Raw genomic sequence first — 22,926 nt, forward strand, 5'->3', positions numbered from 1 at the left:
AGATTCTAAAGCTTCAGTTGAGTATGGTCATGGAAGAAAAAGAGAAACACAATCAAAGTTTTTTTTGTTACTTGCTTATTAAAAAAAAAAGTTTTTTTTGTTACTTAAGAAAGATTGTATGTGAACAGCTTTACATGTGTCTCTTTTTATTTTTAGTATATCTAAGCCATTAATCATATCTGATCGTAAAATTTTAGTGGTCCACCGGTGAGGGACTTAATAGCTCCCTCACCTTAGATGTCACCCCTTAAAACATATCTGTTAATCAATTTGGTCATATTCAGACATTTTTTTAGGAACCAAATTGATTAACGAATATGTCTTTAAGGGACCTATTCAGGCATTTTTTTCTTTAAGAGACCTACTCGGACATTTTTTTCCTTTGAGAGACCAATTTAAAATAAAAAATGTGTTTAAAAAACCATTTTACTAATTAAGCCTACTCTAATTTAGCTCTCTAATTTGAATTGGAAATTTTTTCTCTTAAAAAAAATGAATTGAAAATTGAATTGTAGTACATTTTTAGCAGTGTTTCTGGAAGAGAGTGATTATGATTACTGCCAACTTTTCCCGTCGCTGGTTTGCTGTTGTTTTCACAAAACAACTTTTCTCCATCGATTACAGCTACCACCCTTTTTACTCTTTTCTTTATATCTTGGCAAAATTACACTACAAGTCCTTTATCTTATTTTTTTGTAACATTTTGGTCCTTTATCTTATTTTTGTAACAATTTGGTCCTTTATCTTTTTTTTTTGTAACACTTTGGTCCTTATCTTATTTATTTATAAAAAATAAAGGATCAAAGTGTTACAAATAAAAAAAGATAAAGGACCAAACTGTTACAAAAAAAGGGACTAAAGTGTTACAAATAAAAAAATAAAGGACTAAAGTGTTACAAATAAAAGATAAAGGACCAAAATGTTACAAAAAAAAGATAAAGGACCAAAGTGTTACAAAAAAATAAGATAAAGGACTTGTAGCGTAATTTTGCCTTATATCTTTTATATTATAAGCTTGTATACACAAGCAAACTCTAAACCCTAATTTGTTTTCCATGTTTTCCCTCCATTTTATCTTGCAATTTTTATTAAAAAATAATACAATTTTGTCTTGACTAGGATTCGAACCCGTAACCCTTCAATGCAAGGCAATATTTCCAACCATTATGGCAACTATACCAATTATGATTAAAATTATGTGCAATAATTGATAAGCACCATCAATTTTAAAAGTATATCATATCAAAATTATTGTTGACTATATTATTCATCGCGAAATATTTTTATGTCTTTCCTGATCAATGATTTTTTTTCTACCGGATCATAAATTTAGAGAATAATTATCATGTAAGATTTGGAAAGTTATTATCACGTGTAATTTGAAAAGTTATTATCAAACTCAATTCTACTAAATCAATTTTTTTGCAATACAACCAAACACAACCATAGTCATGTCACTAATCACATTCATTATTTTGTTTTTAATATTGCAGATTTAATATTAACCGATGATCAATTGATATAATATGCACTAGCAGACCAATTGTGATTTAAATTATGTCCACAAAGTGTTAAGCTCCATCAACTTTCATAGGAAAGATTTCATACGACAATTAAGCACCATCAATTTTCATTGCACAATTTAAACAATTAAAAACCGATAATCTCTTATATTATAAGCTTGCTAACATAAGTTAACCCTAAACCAAAAAATTTTCCCCTCATTTTCTCTTTGTTTTTATTGCAGCTTTATATTAAAAATATACAGATTTGTCATCGAACCTGCATCTCTTACTTACAATAAAACATTTTAACCGCTAAAACATGTGCTTCAATTATGAAAGAATTTAGGAATCCTAATATGTTAACACTGTTTTCAATAAATTTGAACGGCGGAATTAATCACAATTTTTATTTATTTATGGATGTCTACTTAAGTTTATGTTTTTGATTACTTCTTTAATTTTTTTTTAACCTTTAATTATCATCAATTTTTGAACCTTTAGTTATCAGCAATTTTTTTTTAATAAGTAAACAAAACGATGGGGTTCAAAAATTATTTAAAAAATATATAAAATATAAAATAAGCACATAAACAAATATAGAATAATTAGTCCATGAAATTCCCTATACTCTTATTGAAAATGCTCTTAGAATTTTTGTATTTTATTTTTTATTATTACATATTACACCTAATTAGACTCATGCACCGCATGGGTCAAAGTTCTAGTTATTATTATTATTATATTATGATGACTCATCACTTATTTACGTTTTTTTAATTCTCATCCTTATCCACTTTTCCCTACTCATTTTTTTGTTCTTAAATAACCCCTTATGTCTATTCTAATTTGATTAATTAATTCTCTTTACATATTAAATAATGCTTTTAGTTAATCATCCTTATTTTTTGTGTGGTTCCTGTAGTATTTGACTCAATACTGTTGTCTCAACCGCTAAACTGCTGATGGCTTTGTTTAACTTTAATTAATTAGGAAATTAGTGTTAGTACTTACATAAGAGTGTTAGGAACATTATATTTTTTTGATTAAAAAATAAATTTCTTAGTTTTGACAGTGCTATGAATATTATTTTATTCAAAGCCTAGTTTATATTGTCAAACAAAAATTCCTCAGTTTTGACACCCTAAAAATAATCAGTGACAAATTTCTAAATAAATATTATATCTTCCAAAGTAATTCCAGGCTCTTGAATTTTGGTATCAATTCCAAACTACGTAGAAGTTTAGGGACTAGGTTAATTATAGTAAATTATTTCAAAGTTGATGAGAAACTTAAATACAATATTTTAAAATTTTAGTGGTACAAATGTACAATTAAAAGTTTAGGTATGACTTTTCAATAAAAAATTAATTTTGGTATGAAAAACTTAAATGCAAATATTTTAAAATTTTAGGGGTACAACTAAAAGTTTGGATATAATTCACATATACAATTATAAATTATTTAAAAACTTCATAGACTTAATTACAAATATTTTTATAATTTAATTTATATGCATCGTCAATATAAAGTTATTTTACACATGCGTCCAATAATATACCGACATATCATGTATGATATTTAAAAACACATGATGTGTCACATTCATTAAATAATGTGACAACGCATTAAATTAAAAATTCTTTACACCGACAGTGCACAATAATTAAACTCATATTTTTAATTCCAAAATCAAATTAAAAATATTCAAATATGGAATGCAAGAATATTGAAAAAAAAAAAGAAATACATCATCTCCTTATTATATATGTGGAAATTTTAAATTCACATTTCAAAAAGTTGACAAAAATAATTATCTAATTTATAAATCCATAAGAATAAAAAGTTGACAGAAATATAAATTCAATCTGCAAAAAAAATATCCGGTCCAATAAAATATTAACTTTGTTCTAACAATAATCTATATATTGGTCTTGTGAGTTTAACTCAGTTGACAAATACATTGCATTATATATGTAGGGAGATCCCAGTCATCACACTTATGATAAAATTTTCACCCACTAAACTACTCGACTAAAAAGAAAACAATATCCTATAATGACCATGTCAACCATATCCGTGTGAGTTTAATAACATTACTTTAATTGGATGCAAGTTTCGAACAGAACACCTCAAAGTTTAAGTTTAAAATGTTGAATAATACTAATTTGCAAACCTAGAAGCAACTCTAGAAACTGGCATTAACATTGCTTTTGTGGAATAGAAGAAAAATAACATGATGATATGATTAAATTAATAACAACAAAAGATAGCCACACTTTCTTCCCCGGATATGTGAGGAAAAGCAATGGATTCCCATGATCTCTAATTCATTACATATTTTGTTTCTTGTTCCAAACCATTAAACTTCCTTTTTTTCCCATCATCTTATTACTCTTCCCTTACAATCTTTACTTTTTTTATTCCAAAATAAAATATAGCGTAAGATCATGAACTCAAATCTCCAACTATTTGTATAACACCTTGCGTTTGAGTGTGTATGCATGTAATGTGTTTCGAAAGTTTTATTATGTGTGTGTCGGTTGTAGATTTTTGCACGATTAGGGAAAATTCACACTTACATAGTTAAATGATTTTAAACCCTTAAAATAAGCTTTTAGACAAACTCTTTTCTAGATTTGTATTTAATGTCGTAAACGACACCACTCAATATACTAAAAATGCACATTCATGTAGACAATGTGATGGATTAGAGAGTTTGTTGTTTCTCCAACCTCCTTTACATGATCTCTTACTAGTATTTCTTATAATTGTTTCTAACGTTTATATAGATATATTAACCTTATGTGGTTATCAGGCGAATGAGATCCCGATAATTTAAAGTTCAGTCACGAGTTAGGTAAAGTTTGACAAATAATTATTTCAACTTGTGTCTCTGACTTATATTGCACCTACATTAATGTGTCAAAATTTTATTAACAAAATAGTTAGTAGCGGTCAAAGTTTTTGTTTTGTAGAGTCGAGATTTATACTCTGAACACCCCACTTATTCACCTTTAAGGTAAATTTTCTAAATACAATGTTGTTTTTTCAATGTTTCCTACCTATTTTGTTAATAAAGAATTTTTTTTATAAGCCTTTTAAATTTAAAGAATACTCGTTACTTTCACTAAATAGTTTATAGAAATAACTCTTTCATCATTTTTTTATTTAAATAATTCTATTATGTCTTCTCCATTACTTGGAAAGGCTCTTCATCAAGCCTTTCTTCTTTCATTTCAGTTAGCTAACTAGATTCAAGTCTCTAATTTTCTATCTCTAGTGCTGTCTCTTACTGTATTTTATTTATTATAAAAATGATTAATAACAAACACAATCATAATAATTAGTATTTTACGAACAATATATGATAGGTCCAAACCAATAAATAAACAAAACATTTTACTAACAAGTAGATATTTTTTGAAAATTTTTACTATACGAAAATGACTTATTTTAATAAAAGAAATAGAAGATTCCAATGTTTTGGCTATTTAACATGACTTATCTTCCAGAGTTTATAAATACTTATAAAAATATTGTAAAAAGGTCAATACAAAAAAAAAATATTGTAAAAAAGTAAAGTGGCAAACAAAACTTACTTGTACTTTTTTTTTATAACCCTCTAGTTCCTAGGGAAAATGGACCATAATAGTCCATAGTTCGGCCGCGAGGTAAGTAAAGTCTGACCAAGAAATTATTTCATCCAGGAATCGAACTCGGGTTCTCCCGAAATCCTTCATTTTTTGTGAATCTCATTAACCACTTGAGCTCAATAAGTTGGCTACTTACTTCTAATTTTTTTATACAATAAAAGATTAATATTGTACGTGCTTTTCTTTAATAATATGTGCACGTACTTATATTCCTTATTTTTTAAAAATCTTTGTGATATATACGTAAAAAGAAGTGAAAGAGAAGAACGAAAGCATCTGAAAGAACACATATAGCGTCTATTTCAAGCAAGACCGGATGAATTATTTTTATTATTATTTTTTAATAGCAAATCGTTAGTTGTCAGTATTAATTAGTATATTACAATGTTAAGTTAGTTTTTTTCTCTTTGTCGGGATTTAAACCCTGAAACTTAACCAGTTGAGATACTCATCCCACCTCGGATGAAAATTTATTATAATAAGGTGATGCCTACTCTCTTTTATATATATGGATGCCTATTCTACTCATTCATAAATCATAATTAATTTGAGAGTATTTATCCATTAAGTAATTAGAACAAATCACATAAGTAAATTTGCATGTAATATCCACAACTAATTTGTATGCATATAGTTTGTTCTCATTGATTGATGGATAAATACTTATAAAGGAGTAGTTTAAAAAAAAAACCTTATAATAATTAAACGTAATAATAATTTCCTAAAAATCAATCTGAAGAAATGGATCCTCTCATGCACGATTTACACACAAAAGAATAAAGTATGATCTATCTATCACTGTTATAATTCACTCCATCTAAATTTTCTTATAAATTTCTCACTCGTGATAAATGATGAGAGACCACAATTTATTCAGGGTCTACCTTGAGCTATAGCATTGGCATTGAGTTGGCGCCAACGGTCTAGAGTCTATGTATATAGAGGTCCAATTTTTTTATATAGTTATTATATTATAAAAAAAAATACTAACTACTTCAATCATTTTTAATGGACTTGTCAACAACAAATTAAATAGTAGAAGTTCTTCAAATCCTTACTATAAAACATCTCATTTCTTTTATTTATGTTTTGCAAATTGATCAATTTATATTTGGCAAAACAATCAATTTACAATGCTATTGTTCTGTACTTTTGTGGTTTATTATTTTTTTCTTCTATTACATAAGGTTTAGTATTTTCTATTATTACTTTTACTATGTTATTAAAATTTATCATGTTAAATAAAATTAAAAAATAAAATAAATTGTAGGAAGTTATTTTCTTATTTAATTTGTTTGCTAGGAATTGACGTTGAATTTATTTCTCTCATGCATAAATTAAACATGAGAACTCCTTTCCCATTATTTTTTTTTATAACACTCTCATTTCTAAGGAAAAGAGACCCTAGTAGTTCAGAGTTCGACCGCGAGGTAAGTGAAGTTTGGCAAATTGTTTTATCCAAGAATCGAACCAAAGTTCTCCCAAAATCCGTCTTTTTGATGAAGCTCATTAACCACTTGAACCGAATAACTTGATTTTCATTCCATTATTTTGATGACAAGGCTTCATACATCTACTATAAAAATAAAAAATGGTTGTGTTTAAGAAAATGGTTTGATATAATTGGACAAAGTAAAACATGTAGGGTCGTTGACCTTGACCAACATGTGGCAATAAGTCTACCCCACGTATAGATACTGTGGTAGTAGTACTATAGTGTATAAGAAAATCAGTGGGTTACTTTTGATGGTTTTGTGGGGACGGAGATTTTTAAGGTGGTTTTTCATTTTATGGTTGGGGGCAAAATGACTTTTCTTACACTCAAAGCGCCACCAATTAGTACTACTGATTAGTGTAAAACAATATAATTAGTTTAGTGTTCCCTTCTTGTTTGGAAATGGGTGAGTGTGATCAACTCAACTCAACTAACTAGCATGCTTTAATTAAACAATATCATTATGTGATCTATAAGTTTATTTTAGCATGCATGTTATAAGTATGAAGTATTTAACATAGCTTTTGTAGTTAAAAAAAATACTGTAATAATATTTATAATGTTCAAACAATATAATATGTTCTCTCATTTTTCTTTTACATAGGTTTTGTAGTTAAAAAAAGAAGTATATGTCTTTAAATAAATTGACATCTTATGAAGTGTGGATTGTCTCATTGGTTAAATTGCACTTTTCACATTTAAATTTTTATAATATTATAATTTTGGTCTCCTAACTTTCTTAATAGCATATTTTACCCTCTAATTTTAACACTCTTTGCAAAAGACTCATCCCGATTGATTTTGATCAAGTTAACACACACGTTGACAATGACTCACATATTACGTTAACATGTCTTGTTATGTGGACAACGATTTACATGTCACATCAACATATGTAGCAAGACATGTTTTCGTAGCATGTAAGTCACTATTCAGATGAGCATTGATTTTGTCAAAATCAATAGAAGCTAGTAGTTTGCAAAAAAATCTAAAATTATAGGGTAAAAATGCTAATAGAAAAGTTACGAGATTAAAATAGCAAGTTTATGAATATTAAGGGGGTAAAAGTGCAATTTAGTCCAAAATTATTTTTAGACCTAAATATATTTTTATAGATAGTTTTAGGTTTTTCTCAATACACAATCTCTACACCCAATACTATTAAATTTAGTGAGCGGATAAGTGGCAGATGACTTAATAATAGATAGGCTCTGAATTGTGATACCATATCATAGTTTAGGTTGAATTAAAATAAAAATAATTCTTCTAAAAAGTATTTATAAGATGGCGAGTATCTCTTTTATAGGGGACTTTTGGATTTTGCTCAATATATATAGCATAAAACTTATCTATCATAAGTGTGGTCGATGACCTATGCATGCAACCAAAATTTGTATTTTGTTGTTGATGACCAATGCATGCACGATGCACCCAACACTATTGCTAAGAGGATGGTGGGTTTTGGGTTTCTTAATGGTTTGCATATAGGAGGGTATGGTTGGCTTAATTACTTATTGACAATGCGCCTTTGGATTGCGGTTGCAACTGTTACTACAGTTTTTTTTATCTACCCAATTGGTCAGGGAAGCTTTTTAGATGGTATGCCTCTAAAAATCTCACTAGGAATCTAACTTTAAATTGCTCAAATTTTCCTAGAGGCATACAATCTGAAAATCTCACTAGGAATCTCATCTGACTTTAAATTGCTCAAATTTTCCATTCAAAACAAAAATTGCTCAAATTTGAAATTTTTGTCACGATTGAAGCCAGTATTTTAGTAGTAGGAAAGAAGATTAACCGTTTTAAAAAAATTAAATATATTTGTAATCCTCTAAATTTTGTAGTTCAGTTCCTATATATAATTTTTTTTTTCAAACTTTAGTTTTCTAAATTTCCAATTTTAGTTTTTTTTTTAAAGTCCGTGTATCACAATCTAAATGATTTTTTTTTTAAAAAAAAAAACATATCATTATTAACACCTTAAAATGCAATTAGTTTAATAATTTAACTATTTAATTTTTGTTAATTTATCTATAACTTCAAATTAAAGATTAAACTAAAGATTAAATAGTTAAGTAATCTAACTCATAGTATTTTAAGGTCTTAATAATAGTATATTTTTGAAAAAAATTATTTAAAATATAATAGGTGAACTTTTGAAAAAAAGATAGGATTAAATTTGAAAACTGAAAATTTAAAAGGACCAAGGTTCAAAGGAAATTTTTAGAGGGACATGAACTTAAAATAAAATTTGATATATTTATAGGTATTAAAAATATATTTAACCATGTACCAAAAAATAAATTATTCAACCAATAGAAGAAAATTAAGTGTATGTTTAAACTTACCATGAATTGATTCAAACTTGATCAATAATTTGAGTTTGAGATTATTTTGTTAAATTCGTATAGCTAAACTATTTACCTCATGTTAAATGACTACAATATCAAATTAGAAATAGGATAAGGATTGTCTCCCGTGTAGTTTTCACGGGAGGGGTTAATGTTTACATTATGGTCATTCAGCTGTTTTTGATAATATAGGGCAGCCCGCAACAAAAAAAATGTGCGGTCCAAATTTAGCTGGAGACACATTACACAGGAGAGGATCCACTCCCTAGAAATAGATAGATGATATCAATAGTTAAATTTATTTCTGATCTATAATTTTTTTTTTGTGTACAATAGAGTCAATAAAATTCGAACATATGACATCATACGCATGCATGTTACCTAAATCTTTTACGGTAGTCGGTAGATCTCATATATCTATAATTTTTTTTGTCAAATAACATAGTAGTTAGAAAATTCACCCTTAAAGTGAATAAGTGAGGGGTGTTCAGGTTCAAACATCGGCCCCTACATATATAATGTGATGTCCCTATTAACTGAGCTAAGTTCTTGAGATACTATAATTATTTGGTTGTCTTGATAAATATATTTTTATTATATTAATTATAATAAATATTTTTTTATAATAATGAGATGGGTTCCATAAAAAATTAATGAGATGGAAAAATTGGATTTTCACATGAGAAAAAAAAATAGCACCTATTTTTAATTTTTTTCAAAAATGGCATCACTCTTTTTCAATTCCAACATAAATTGAGTGCGGAAACGATTTTCTTTAGAAAGTTAAGGTGGGATAAAATTTATTTTTTCCGATAAGAGGTGAGGTAAGAATAGTAGTAGCCGTGATAAATGACGACCTATGAATGCAACTATAAATTTATATTATACGCCATTATTTTTCATTTGAAATGTCATTTTTCAACGAATTTCCAATCTTAAACTAAACGGTTGCTATTACACTTACAGACACGAAGACTTTTAACAAGGACGGTTTGATTGAAAAAAGACAAAGCATGAAAGTGATACATATAATATGACATCAAATATTATAGAGAGTTTAATTGTTGTGCACTGTCAGTGTAAAGATTTTTTACACATACATTCAATGATGCGCTGCCACATCATGTGTTTTTAAATACCATACATGATGTGTCGGTATATTATTGGACGCATGTGTAAAATAAGTTTACACTGACGGTGCATATAAATTAAATTCTATTATAGATGTTACTCTCTTTTCATCTGTTAAAAAAACAAAAGACTAAATAGGAGAATTATAATTTTTGTCAAAAAAAAAAGAAGAAGGAGAATTCTAATTAAATTTTGTTCAATTTTACAATTGTTTGTCCGATTGAACATACAGGAGGATAAAAAAATTTACAAAAATATCCACAAATTCTAGCTCAATTGATAAAATAATCGAAATTGTTAGGTCTGATGTCATTATCGGAATTAATATTTATGTATTGAATTTTTTATTTATTCAAAAATTAAAAGTTTTTTTTTTCTTCAGAAATATAGTTACTATTTTAAATATTCTTAACATCTTAGAAATTATGTTAACATGACCCAATATATAATCAGTAATCACCAGTTTAGTTTATTTATTATTATTTTTTCATATGTTGAAATATGAGAAATTAAAGTTACATATATTAGTATAAGAAGATATTTTTAAAAGATCAACATACAAATTGACAAATAAAAGGTTGGAAAAGCTTATAATAACGGTCTGTTTGGTGCGCAAGATAGGATTGCGACAGGATGAGATAATGAGCTGGATAAGAATAAGATATGATAGTGACATGATAACATTTATCAAATTATGTGTTTGATACACATGATAAGAACTAAAATATCATTATTTTGTTTTTTCATGTGTTTGGTACAAATCTTATAGTAACCTAACAAAGTGTATATTATTTATCTTGCGGTCTAATTTCATTAAAAATGGGTCTCACTAATCTTCACTTTTGTCTATCTCTCTTATAAATGAGCAACAAACGGATGTGTAGTAAATGGAGCAAACCCAAATTCCAATTAATTGGCACACTAATTTTTTATTTTATTTTTTAAGCAATTGGCACATTAATCGAGCTTTTATTCATACAAAATGATATTTTAAAAAAAAAATTTAATTGCTGTGCACCGTCGGTGTAAATATTCTTTACAAATACATCCAATAATGCGTTGCCACATCATTTAATGAATGTGACATATCATGTGTTTTTAAATATCATACATGATGTGTCAGTATATTATTGGATGCATGTGCAAAATAACTCTAGACTAGCGGTGCATATAAATTAAATTCAAAAAGAAAATAAAATAAAATTAAAATATAAGTTCTTCATTTCTCAGTAGAATGGGCTGTGAATATTCCTTATGAAGAAGCCCACGAAGGCTTTTATGAGGCCCATAAAAGTGGGGCCCGATAATTGCATTTGATTCCGGAAAGAACCACCATTGAAGTAGCCGTTAGCCTTAGTCGTTACTATACCTCTCTCTCTCTCTCTCTCTCTCTCTCTCTCTCTCTCTCTCTCTCTCTAACCTCAGAATATTCATTTTCGGTACTTCAAAGTTCAAACTACGTCGTTCGCCATTTTTCCGACGAAATTCACCGGCATTTCTCCGTTTCCGACCGCTTTCAAGAACCGACGAAATTCACGGGCATTTTCGCGCTTTCATTTAACAGAGTAACTTTCTTTATGAGGATCAATTTCTATTTATAGAACTGTTCTTGTGAAATTGTAAAAGGAAAGTAAAGATCAAGAAAATTTAAGAAAGAAAAAGATTTAGGAAAGTATCAAATGTAACGTTGATTTCAAATTGCCTTAGTGTAGTAGTAGATTTATAATCTGAGAAGTTTCTCATAAATTGATTTTTTTAGATTCATGCTAGGTTTCAGCTTAATGTTAAGTTCATTCGCTCCTTGTAATGTAGAATAAGCTATATTATTGTTCATTCGCTTTATTTCTGTTTATTTAAAATGTTTCTTAATTTGGAATTTAGATCAATGGTTTTATATTTGGAAAGCAACTGTTGAAATTGAAAATTACTAGTATTAATTAATAATGTGTTGTTGATCTGCAGAAGTTTAGGGTGAACACGATGGTGGGGACACCGGCAGCGGCAACTCCTTCGTCTAAGGTACATAGGAATCTGGCCAGTACTCCCGGTGGTTCCAAAATTCGGGAAGAGAAAATTAGGGTCACGGTTCGGATGAGGCCGCTGAACAGGAAGGAACAGTCCATGTACGATCTAATTGCTTGGGATTGTTTGGATGAGCAAACCATAGTATTCAAGAATCCAAATGAAGGGAGGCCTACAACACCGTACACCTTCGGTATGTATTGCATCTTGCTTTGCATTGCATCTTGCTTTGCATTGCATGTGACTGTTGTTTGTTTAATCTTAGTTCAACTTTGCTCTTTCTGAATAGGTGAAATTAATGAATTTTTTGTTCAAAATTGTGAACTGAAATAGTCATTAAGGGAAATTAATGCATTTATGTTGTTTATAAATGGTAATTAAGTAATTGTTATGTTTCTATTTTCATCGTATTTAATTATTTAATATTTTTTAATAGCTGTTATTGTGATATGATTGATGTGATACAGATAGAGTTTTTACTCCTGCATGCTCAACTCAGAAGGTTTATGATGAAGGGGCAAAAGATGTTGCATTATCAGCACTTTCTGGAATCAATGGTAACTTATTCCTTGCTAAAAGACTACATCGGAATATGTTATCTCCCTGTCTCTCTCCGATTACTTCTCTTTTGGATCTATCCAACAATTTCAATTTTCTTGCAGCAACCATATTTGCTTATGGGCAGACGAGCAGTGGCAAGACATTCACGATGAGAGGCATCACTGAAAATGCTATTAGGGACATCTATGATTACATCAAGAATGTGAGTGACCGTTGGATATAGATACTAAACTTTATGTCAGGTATTTATCATTCTAGAAGGAGAAGCTGGGGTGAGCACATGGCTTTCTATGCAAAGTTAAAAAAAAGAAGGGGAAATGATATTCACGATTTGAATCCTATGTACCAAGTCTAATTGCAAAGGTTTTATAGTAAAAGCTTGTGCTAATGAACCTTTCTTTTCGATCTCACAGACACCTGATAGGGATTTTGTTTTGAGAATCTCTGCTTTGGAAATTTATAATGAGACTGTTATAGACCTTCTTAACCGTGAATCTGGTCCTCTTCGGCTTTTGGATGATCCAGAGGTATGTGGTTCATAAGTAAAGCTTCTACTTAACGTTATTAAAGGAATCCATACATTTCATTGATAAATATTTTTTATTGCATGCAGAAAGGGACTATTGTGGAAAAGCTGAATGAAGAAGTAGCCAAGGATGGTCAGCATCTAAGGCATTTAATTGGCATATGTGAAGGTAATTTAGAAATCTGGCTTAGTTTGTCTCGTATGAAATATAGGCATCCTAGTTTTCTCCAGTATCTCGTGTCGTCATGTTGTTTAGATAATATTGCTATATTTCATCCTTTCTGATGTTTGAATTAGATTTACCTTTGTATACATAAACCATGTAAAACAGAGGGTTAGAAAATATAGCACTTGGTGGACACTTACTACTGCTGTAATAGTTCTTGAAATTGTATCTGCAGCTCATAGGCAAGTGGGGGAAACTACTTTAAATGATAAAAGCTCGAGATCACATCAAATAATCAGGCTGGTAAGCTCACTCAACTACTTTAAAATGATAACACATACATATGTAAGTGTTTCATTTGGGATAACTTTTCCATTTCTCTTCTAGCTAAATGCGGAGGTAAGAGATCAAGTCTTCTTGTTTTCTGTGCTAATGTATTTATTTATCTATTTATTTATGTGTTATAAATATTTCAGACAGTAGAGAGCTTCCTTCGTGAAAGTCCAGACCATGTAAAATCTTACATAGCCACCTTGGTATGTTTTTATCTCCATAGTTTGACTTGAAAGTCTTGATAACAAACCAGTCACATTGATAAATTTTTATGCCTTTGTAGAATTTTGTGGATCTTGCTGGAAGTGAGCGCGTATCTCAGACAAATACATGTGGAGCAAGATTGAAGGAAGGAAGCCACATTAACAGAAGTCTATTGACACTTGCATCAGTCATCAGGAAGCTAAGGTAAAGGTCCTGCAATTCTAGATTTTTGAAGAACATCCGAAATCCGAATACACGTGTCTACCATTTCTTGTTGTTCTTTCTGCACAACAGAAGTCCTGATTGCAACAAGAAAACTTTTTAGCAGCCAAAAAGTTCATCATTCACGGTGACTACCTAACGGTACAAAATAAACTACTGAGGGGTCTTTTATAATCTACAGTACTTTTTTTAAAGAAAACATTGTTTATATGATTAAAATCATGTTTACACATTTTTATAATAATAATAATAATAATAATAATAATAATAATCAAATAAGTTTTACAAAAATAGCAAAGGGCTAAAAAAATTCCTTTAATAAACTCCAATGATTTCATGCAAGATTGTTTGTCGTATTGAGTTGCTTCTTACATTATGAAATTCAAATGCTATGATCTCTGGATAGAAATTAGGTAACCTGAAGTTAAATGTCATCTTTATGATAAAACAAAGACCTTTGGTGCTATGTGATTTTGCTCAATGCACAGGAGTCTGATTATGCTTTTGGAGTTTGCTTTGCAGTTGTGGAATACGTGGTCACATACCATATAGAGATTCCAAATTGACACGAATATTGCAATCTTCACTTGGGGGAAATGCTCGAACAGCAATTATATGCACTGTCAGTCCGGCTTTAAGTCATCTGGAGCAAACAAGAAATACACTATCGTTTGCTACCAGTGCAAAGGACGTGGTTAATACTGCCCGTGTAAATATGGTATGACTAACACCTAAACATGACATATATGAAAAATCTTGTCTACACTTTCTCCTATATTACTGTATATAGTTATTTTTTCAGAAAACGTGTTTTAAATAGAAGTGTGCAGAAGTTTGATAGTTGACATTCTTATTTTCTTGACAAGCATGATACTAAATTTAAGTTCTAGAGATCTCATCGAATTTAGATAGTTAGTAGTCATCCTCAAATTAACTAGTGAAAAGGGTATGTTTTAATAGAATGGTTTGAAATAAGTGAAGAGTAACGGATACTAATTTTTATAAATGGCATACTGTCTGTCATTTTCATATTGGTAAATCAAAGGGCTGCTTACAAGATTTAGTCTGTGTCACTCAAATGGAAATCCCAACATGTTTTTCTTTATAATATATATCACTCGGTGTATTGTGTAATGTATCTTCTATATCAAAATACCACTTCATTTATCAACTGCTTTCATATTTTTCACAAAACAGAAAACAATCATATTATGAGAAGCCTGTCTAATAGGCGGGTGGTGTTTCTCAACAGGTTGTTTCGGAAAAGACACGAGTTAGAGAATTGCAAAATGAAGTTGCAAGGCTTGAAGGAGAGTTAAGAAACCCTGAACTGTCTGCAGATGCATATCTAAGGTCATTGCTAGCAGAAAAGGAGTTAAAAATTCAGCAGGTACATAGTTTTTTCTTGGTCTTAAGTTTCATGCAAAATATTTGAGCTTACTGAGTGAAACAAATTTACTGAGTGAAAAAAATATTTGAGTTAAAAAAATTACTGAGCTTACTGAGGATATTATAATGGTATTTTTCGAAGTTCTTACATTATCTCTTAGCTCAAAATATGGTCATTGATTTGTTATATGAAACCGTATTTGTTAACGTTTATGGAAGTCTTGGAATCTATAGCAATAACATTTGACTTTCCGATGCCATAATGTGATTATCAAATCCTGCAAAGTAGCTTCAGCTTGGTTTGCTCTTCTAGTCTAAAAGACAAGTATAAACTGTGAAAGGCCTATTTTTTTATTTTAAAGTATGAAAACATGACTTTTCTTGAGTTTTATGCAAACATTCTTACTTTTTATGGAAAATTGCAGATGGAAAAAGATATGGAAGATCTGAAGCGACAGCGAGATCTTGCACAATGTCAACTTGATCTTGAAAGAAGAGCAAATAAAGTTCAGAAGGTATTTGGAATGATCGTAACACATTAGTTTAACCCCTAATTTTATTCTTCTGACTCAAATTATATGCAGGGATCAATTGATTGCAAGTCTTCTAGTCAAGTTGTCAGATGTCTTTCTTTTTCTGAAGAAAATGAATCAGATATTGGTAAACATACTCCAGAGAGAAGGGTAACAGTAAGCAGGCAGGCAATGCTGAAGAATTTATTGGCTTCTCCTGATCCATCAATACTTGTTGATGAAATCCAAAAGCTTGAACATCGGCAGCTACAAGTCTTTGAGGATGCCAACCGAGCACTTGAAGTGCTGCATAAGGATTTTGCAACCCATAATCTTGGAAATCAAGAAACGGCTGATACCATGTCGAAAGTACTGTCTGAAATAAAAGACTTGGTAGCTGCTAGTTCTACAGCAGATGAAATTGTGAAAGCAGACAAGACCAACCTGATGGAAAAGATAGCTCAGTTGAAAAATCAAGGGAACACTATTTCATCTTTAGAAAGGAAGCTGGAGAATGTTCAGAAATCTATAGACAAGTTGGTATCTGCTTTTGGCACCAAGGAGACTCCAGACTGTAAGACACAGCCTAGAAGGAAGAAAATTCTTAGCTTAAACAACAGCCCCAGTATGCAACACATAATGCGAGCTCCTTGCTCACCTCTCTCTTCTTCTTGTAAAGCAATGGAACATGAAATTGAGAACAGAGTTCCCAACATTTCATCCCCTGGTGGTGATTCTTCTGCAAGGTTGCATAAAGATACCTCACAAAAGGATGATGAAAGTAGCCCTGCTTCGCGGCAATCAAAATCAGTGAATGTGAAGAAGATTCAGAAAATGTTCAAGAATGCTGCCGAGGAGAACATTCGGAGTTTCAGAGTTTATATTACCGAGTTAAAAGAGTTAGTGGCTAAATTGCATTACCAGAAGCAACTTTTGGTTTGCCAGGTAAGATTTGATAGAATTTCTATTTATTATATTATGGTGCTGCCGTGTTTATTTTCTTCATCTTAGTTTTGTTTTCCGAATTCAACCGTTTTCCTGTCATGCATTCTTTATAGGTCCTTTCCCCTGGCAAAGATTAGTAATTTTTAAGTTATTAATGAATATATATAGAAAAACAAAAACTTGACAACATACTTTAAAAATCACTTGTATCTGACAATAACTTGGAATGAACAGAGTTTATCTTAGCACTTTACCTATTGCAGGTAAAGCTTTTTTAAGCTCAACTTTATTTGCAATTCATTCATGTTAATTCATGGTAATATATATAATTTAACTAATCCAATCATTGATTATTGTCATAATATCTTAATGATCAAACACACACAAAGTTGTATATAAATTCAAAATTCCTAGCTATGTAATCTAACCATCGATATTTACTTATATGTTCCTTTGACTTAATTAATGAAGTGTCAAATAGTTTTAAGAGTTTATAAAAATTTGTGGAGTTGATCTACTCAATAATTTTTTTATTTATTCTACGGTTGAATTAGTGAAATTCATTGTTTATAACGTGTCATTATATATATAATATACTGATGTTGATACTTTTTTTCTTTTGCCACGGGTATAGGTTTTGGAGCTTGAAGCTAACAAGTCCGTACCTGAAGAAATGGATACAATTGATCGATCTCCTTTATCATGGCGCATACTATTTGAACAGCAGAGAAAGCAAATTATTATGTTATGGCATTTATGCCACATTTCTCTGGTGCACCGAACACAGTTTTATCTTTTGTTAAGAGGAGATCCTTCTGATCAGATATATATGGAAGTTGAACTTCGAAGATTGACATGGTTGGAACAGCATCTGGCAGAGCTTGGGAATGCTAGTCCTGCTCTTCTAAGTAATGAACCTGCAGACTTAGTTTCGGGAAGGTATGCAAGTGTCTTTGATGATTCCATTAGATGCATATGTTTATAATTATCATTAGTGTCTTTGAAAAGGTTTATTTCAGAAAATACTCAAATAGTATTAATATTTTGCTGTTGATTGATCTGTCAAATGCAGCATCAGAGCTTTGAAGCAAGAAAGGGAGTATCTTGCCAAGAGGGTGAACTGTAAACTTACAGCAGAGGAGAGGGAACTACTTTATGCAAGATGGGAAGTTCCTCCAGTTGGGAAACAAAGGAGGCTGCAACTTGTAAATAAATTTTGGACTGACCCTTATAACATGCAACATATACAAGAAAGCGCAGAAATTGTCGCAAAACTCATTGATTTCTGTGTATCTAATGAAAATAGCAAGGACATGTTTGCTTTGAACTTTGCTAGCCCTTATAATAGGAAAACATGGGCAGGGTGGAACTTTATATCAAATCTTTTAAAATTGTAAACATGAATTATTGTAAATGACTAAATGTCTTTCATTTATGATTATAGTTGACACAACTATCAAATGTATTGCTTTTAGAGCTTCTTCAATCTGTTTATATAAGGAACATTTTCATATGAACATGAATAAAAATGATTTTTAGTGCACGAGTTACTTGAATGTGTTGCTTAAAAATAGGTGATTGGGGATACCTTTAGGTGTCATTGATGATTATCATAAGAGATATAAGATGTCTTAATCCATTTGTACTTTGGTGAATATGAACAAGTAAATACTCCCTGCAGCATGATATGTAAAAGCAAAACAAAAGTATATTTTTTAGATTCATCGAAAAAGTGATATATTTAGTCTATATTTTAGACTAAATATATCAATTTTTCAATGAATCTAAAAAAACTATTTTTGCTTACATATGAGGCCGGAGGGAGTATATCTTTTATGATGCACAAGTTAATAATCATTGTAACGAATATAAATTATTCATGTCAGATTTTATAAAATCTACTGTTGGATTGAAAGTTTGTATCATATAAATTATTCATGTCAGATTTAAAAAAAAATTGAAAATTATTTGATATATTATTAAGATTTATTTTTATTTTTAAATATAAATTTTTTTATTGAATTTATTTATCTTATATAAGTTAGTCAAAAAAAAAAAACTTTTTATAAGTGGTGTTCGTTTATAGAGAGGTAAAGTACAGAGAAGTACTAGGGTTTTGAGCATATCTACCGAGTTAGGCGAAATTTGTGGAAACAAACAGAAAGAGAGAAAAAGAGAGAGATGGGAAGAGAAACAGCAAAGGCGCAACAAGGAACTGCTTACACTGTTGAGCAACTAGTTGCATTCAATCGCTACAATCCCGATATTCTTCCAGATCTCGAAAACTATGTCAATGAGCAGGTCAGTATCATATCTTATCATCAATTTAGGGTTAGGGTTACGCAATTCAATTCAATTCATTCCCAATTAACAAATTATCATCTTTTATTTCATTAGGTTTCATCACAGACGTATAGTCTTGAATCCAATCTCTGCCTTCTTCGCCTTTACCAGGTTTTCTATTTCGTTTTATTATTTAATTTAATTCTTATTATTAATATCATTAATCTTGGTTTTGAGATTATTCTTTAATTTAATTTATAAAGTGATTACTAGATTATAAGTAAATTTTTGTTTATTATTGCAGTTTGAGCCTGAGAAGATGAGTTCTCAGATTGTAGCTCGCATATTGGTTAAGGTTTGGTTTCATCAATTTTTTGTTTATTCAATTTAAATTGTGACTGTGATTTTTAATTGACACTTGATGTTAGCACATGCTCAAAGATTTGTTTTTGTTTTTTGAATAGGCCCTCATGGCTATGCCAGCTCCAGATTTCAGCCTGTGTTTGTTTTTGATTCCGGAACGTGTGGTAAGATTCTTACAAAGCATTATTTTCTTTGTAGTCGTTGTTCTTATTCTCATGCATGATTGATTGTGTGTTTGAATGATCCAGTCACTCTCGTTAGATATGTTTTTGAATGAGAAGGGCCTATTAATCAATTGCAATTTTATGAATTTTACTGTCAATCTTTAGTGTTATATAGGATTTCAAGAGGGTTGGGTAGCTCAGCCTCAGCCAGTTTGAGCTAAGGGTTTAGGACAAGGTTAAAACCCTAGCGAAGGAGAAAAACTAACATACCGACATTTGTTTTTACTAACTAAACATTGCATTAGGGTTTCTGTGTCTCTGGTTTTCATTTGGGTTTTAGAAGTTTCTTTCTTGTTAAGCAGTACTCTGTTTGTCATTTTGTTTTTTATTTTAGCGTATTGATGATTTTTGTTTGCTGTGAATATTAGCAAATGGAGGAGCAGTTCAAGACACTGATTGTTCTGTCTCACTATTTGGAGGTATGCATTATTTAGTTGCCATGGCTTAAGCAGTTCTTAGAAACCAGAAATTAATATTGTTTTCTTCTTCAGACTGGAAGGTTTCGTCAGTTCTGGGATGAAGCAGCAAAAAGTCGTCATATAGTTGAAGCTGTGCCTGGTAATTATATATTCATGACATGAAATGATCTTGATTTAACTGTTATCTATCTTGTTAATTGAGTCATGTTATTGGGAAGCCTCGTGGTCTTTCACGAATATGATTGGGAAATAATAGTGTTGTTCTGCTTCAATATATTATATCTTATCGTGTATATGACAAACATTGTTATTTTAGAAATCAGTGGAGATTTTCACTTATCTTTGGTTTAGTATTGACACTGATTTAGCTTTAGATTCAACATTGTTAATGCATGCTTTTACATAAACTTAATTAGAAATTTATTGCAGGATTTGAGCAGGCAATCCAAGACTATGCAATTCATGTCCTATCCTTGACTTACCAAAGGATTCCCAGAACTGTGCTTGCTGAGGTATGCTTTTAGCTCTGTCCTTTCGTTTATTACTGAATGTTTTTGTCTAGCTAGTATATGCTAGCACCAAGTCCGTTGCATTACTTCTCCGAAATATAGTTTAAGGCTTGTTTGATGTACACTTCTTGATTCATGGCTATATTCTCTTTATTCCTTTGAGATTAAATAATTCTTGAAAACATTGCAGTTAGTTATTTGAATTATTGTCACTGTTTGTCAAATACAAGTGTGATTGGTCCTGTTGAAATTGTTATTGTTTTAAATACTCTTACATACCTATATGATAGTTGATTTCTCTCGTTACTTTTTGAAATGTATAATAAGACCATTTATTTTGTGTTCAACTTTAATAGGCTATCAACATAGAAGGTTTAGCCTTGGACAAATTCCTTGAACATCAAGTAGCCAACTCTGGTTGGGTTATTGAGAAAAGCCAGGGCAGGGGTCAACTCATTGTCCTTCCCAGAGATGAATATAATGATCCAATTTTGAAGAAAAACACTGCAGATAGTGTACCATTCGAGCACATTGCTCACATCCTCAATAATCTTAGTTGACTTTTTTATGGTGTACTGTGAATTTTCTTTCATTTGAGATTAGTTGAAGCGACATTTTGCAAACTCCCATTCCCTTGGCTGGTTCAATTTTTGAATTAGTGAACAACTATTGTAATTTATACTCTTAAAACGTTTTTAAATTAATGTTTGAAAACGATTTTGCTTTGTTATGCCTTGTTATCCATTAGGGACCAATTCTTTAAATGAACGGTTTCTTCCCATTTTTATAGGTGAGGCTAGAGTGGATAGGTGTCCTGTATAGTTTATGGTGGACAATATTCATGAACCGTAGGATCAAACATGATGCACTTCTTACACCAATTCTCTTTTCTGTTTCATTCACTAGTTCAATCTTCATCTTCCTCAGTAACACACCTCCATGACCGACATTGTTGTCACCATAAATTAATAACCCCAAAAAGTCAAATAATGAAACAACTTACTAATTCACAAAACCATCACAAGTTTCTTCAAAATCTTGGCAACAATGGATAAAGGGAATTATTAGCCTCCATATGGATGTCTCTATCAGCTTCCATGGCAAGACCAGATCTAACTATTGTATTTTAAGCCAAGTTAGGTTCCCTGATTTGAGTTCCTCTTCGAAGGCAATCTCACCAAATGCGTTCATTGGTGTTTTCACGTTTTGGTTAACCACCCTCCTTCAAAATCATGCCTTTTTAACAATTTTTTTTTTTTTGCAAATATACAGTGTGGACAAAAAGGGTACTTATGTAAGTATTCATAGACTATATGAATCATAGTTAATAATCTAAGGCAGCAGGAAAATATAAATGAACGGTTTCTTCCCTTTATTGTGCCTATCAATTTTTATTTTTTTTTGTGGATTTGTGCCTATCAATATAGATTTTGCTTTGAGGTTAAATATCTATTATAGAGGAAAAAGTTATAAGTTGCAACTTAAGTTAGAATCACTTGTGCAATCAAAATATATTCTACTCAAGAAAATCAAAACATGCCAATGAATTTTATATATTTAGAAGCATGGTCTTCAAACTGTGTTTGAGTCAGAATGAGTTGTGTTTGTAAACAAAACCTTAAACAGATAAATCAAGAACACTGATTAATAGATTTTGAGATTTTTGAAGGGAAAAAAAAAATCAACGACAAACTATTTTCAGAATCACAAAGTACCCTAGTTTTTCAATCTGTAATTTCCCATAATTAAGTTGATGATTATCAAAATTGTTATGGAGGTTCAACTTGAATAACTATCGTGATTATACGTTGTGAAAATCGTTGTCTCGCGTCAAATATAGACCAAGCACGAACTGGGTCGATGATCGGGTCACAATGACCCATTTTTCTCCTTCATTAGCAAATTGATCTGCACTTCGTTAAGAAGCTTGACAGTGTATAGATTTGCACCTCACAAGGGTAACTTGTGAATATTCTCACTTAAGATTGAGTAGCTCAAATTTTGAACGAATCGTATCCAAGCTAGAAATGTTGAATACCTATAGCGTGATGGAAATAGTAAAATTCATTTGTATGTTTTCCATTGAAAATTGAAGCATTCAAGTCATAGGTTT

The 22,926-nt window shown here is 30.5% G+C and overlaps 2 protein-coding genes across 3 annotated transcripts; both read left to right on the forward strand.

The window, feature by feature from the left end:
- The first annotated feature begins 11,484 nt into the window (after positions 1 to 11,484).
- Positions 11,485 to 18,565, forward strand: LOC123907156 (kinesin-like protein NACK2). 2 transcript variants are annotated; one of them, XM_045957271.1, is made up of 15 exons: positions 11,485 to 11,700; positions 12,098 to 12,350; positions 12,625 to 12,714; positions 12,820 to 12,920; positions 13,132 to 13,245; positions 13,332 to 13,413; positions 13,646 to 13,713; positions 13,887 to 13,946; positions 14,027 to 14,151; positions 14,692 to 14,887; positions 15,422 to 15,559; positions 15,984 to 16,073; positions 16,143 to 17,015; positions 17,650 to 17,954; positions 18,088 to 18,565. In XM_045957271.1, exons 2-15 carry the CDS (start codon positions 12,116 to 12,118, stop codon positions 18,410 to 18,412), a joined length of 2,802 nt encoding a protein of 933 aa, XP_045813227.1. In that variant the 5' UTR covers positions 11,485 to 11,700; positions 12,098 to 12,115; the 3' UTR covers positions 18,413 to 18,565. The 2 variants fall into 2 exon arrangements, with proteins under 2 accessions (XP_045813227.1, XP_045813226.1); XM_045957270.1 differs by having other exon boundaries at positions 11,525 to 11,700; positions 13,625 to 13,713; positions 18,088 to 18,555.
- A 528-nt stretch (positions 18,566 to 19,093) lies between these two features.
- LOC123907157 (eukaryotic translation initiation factor 3 subunit K) lies at positions 19,094 to 21,543 on the forward strand. The gene is made up of 8 exons (XM_045957272.1): positions 19,094 to 19,316; positions 19,413 to 19,469; positions 19,603 to 19,653; positions 19,763 to 19,825; positions 20,254 to 20,304; positions 20,377 to 20,443; positions 20,734 to 20,816; positions 21,170 to 21,543. Exons 1-8 carry the CDS (start codon positions 19,197 to 19,199, stop codon positions 21,371 to 21,373), a joined length of 696 nt encoding a protein of 231 aa, XP_045813228.1. The 5' UTR covers positions 19,094 to 19,196; the 3' UTR covers positions 21,374 to 21,543.
- Positions 21,544 to 22,926: the final 1,383 nt, after the last annotated feature.

Source organism: Trifolium pratense, linkage group LG2 (genome assembly GCF_020283565.1).
Source record: "Trifolium pratense cultivar HEN17-A07 linkage group LG2, ARS_RC_1.1, whole genome shotgun sequence".
NCBI classification, from domain to species: domain Eukaryota; kingdom Viridiplantae; phylum Streptophyta; class Magnoliopsida; order Fabales; family Fabaceae; genus Trifolium; species Trifolium pratense.

Coding starts and splice junctions, on each gene's coding strand:
- LOC123907156 (XM_045957270.1), top strand. CDS start 12,116: ATGGTGGGGACACCGGCAGCGGCAACTCCTTCGTCTAAGGTACATAGG. Junction 13,246..13,331: donor GGCTTTTGGATGATCCAGAG/GTATGTGGTTCA, acceptor TATTGCATGCAG/AAAGGGACTATTGTGGAAAA. Junction 17,955..18,087: donor GCAGACTTAGTTTCGGGAAG/GTATGCAAGTGT, acceptor TGTCAAATGCAG/CATCAGAGCTTTGAAGCAAG.
- LOC123907157 (XM_045957272.1), top strand. CDS start 19,197: ATGGGAAGAGAAACAGCAAAGGCGCAACAAGGAACTGCTTACACTGTT. Junction 19,654..19,762: donor TAGCTCGCATATTGGTTAAG/GTTTGGTTTCAT, acceptor TTTTTTGAATAG/GCCCTCATGGCTATGCCAGC. Junction 20,305..20,376: donor TTCTGTCTCACTATTTGGAG/GTATGCATTATT, acceptor TTTCTTCTTCAG/ACTGGAAGGTTTCGTCAGTT.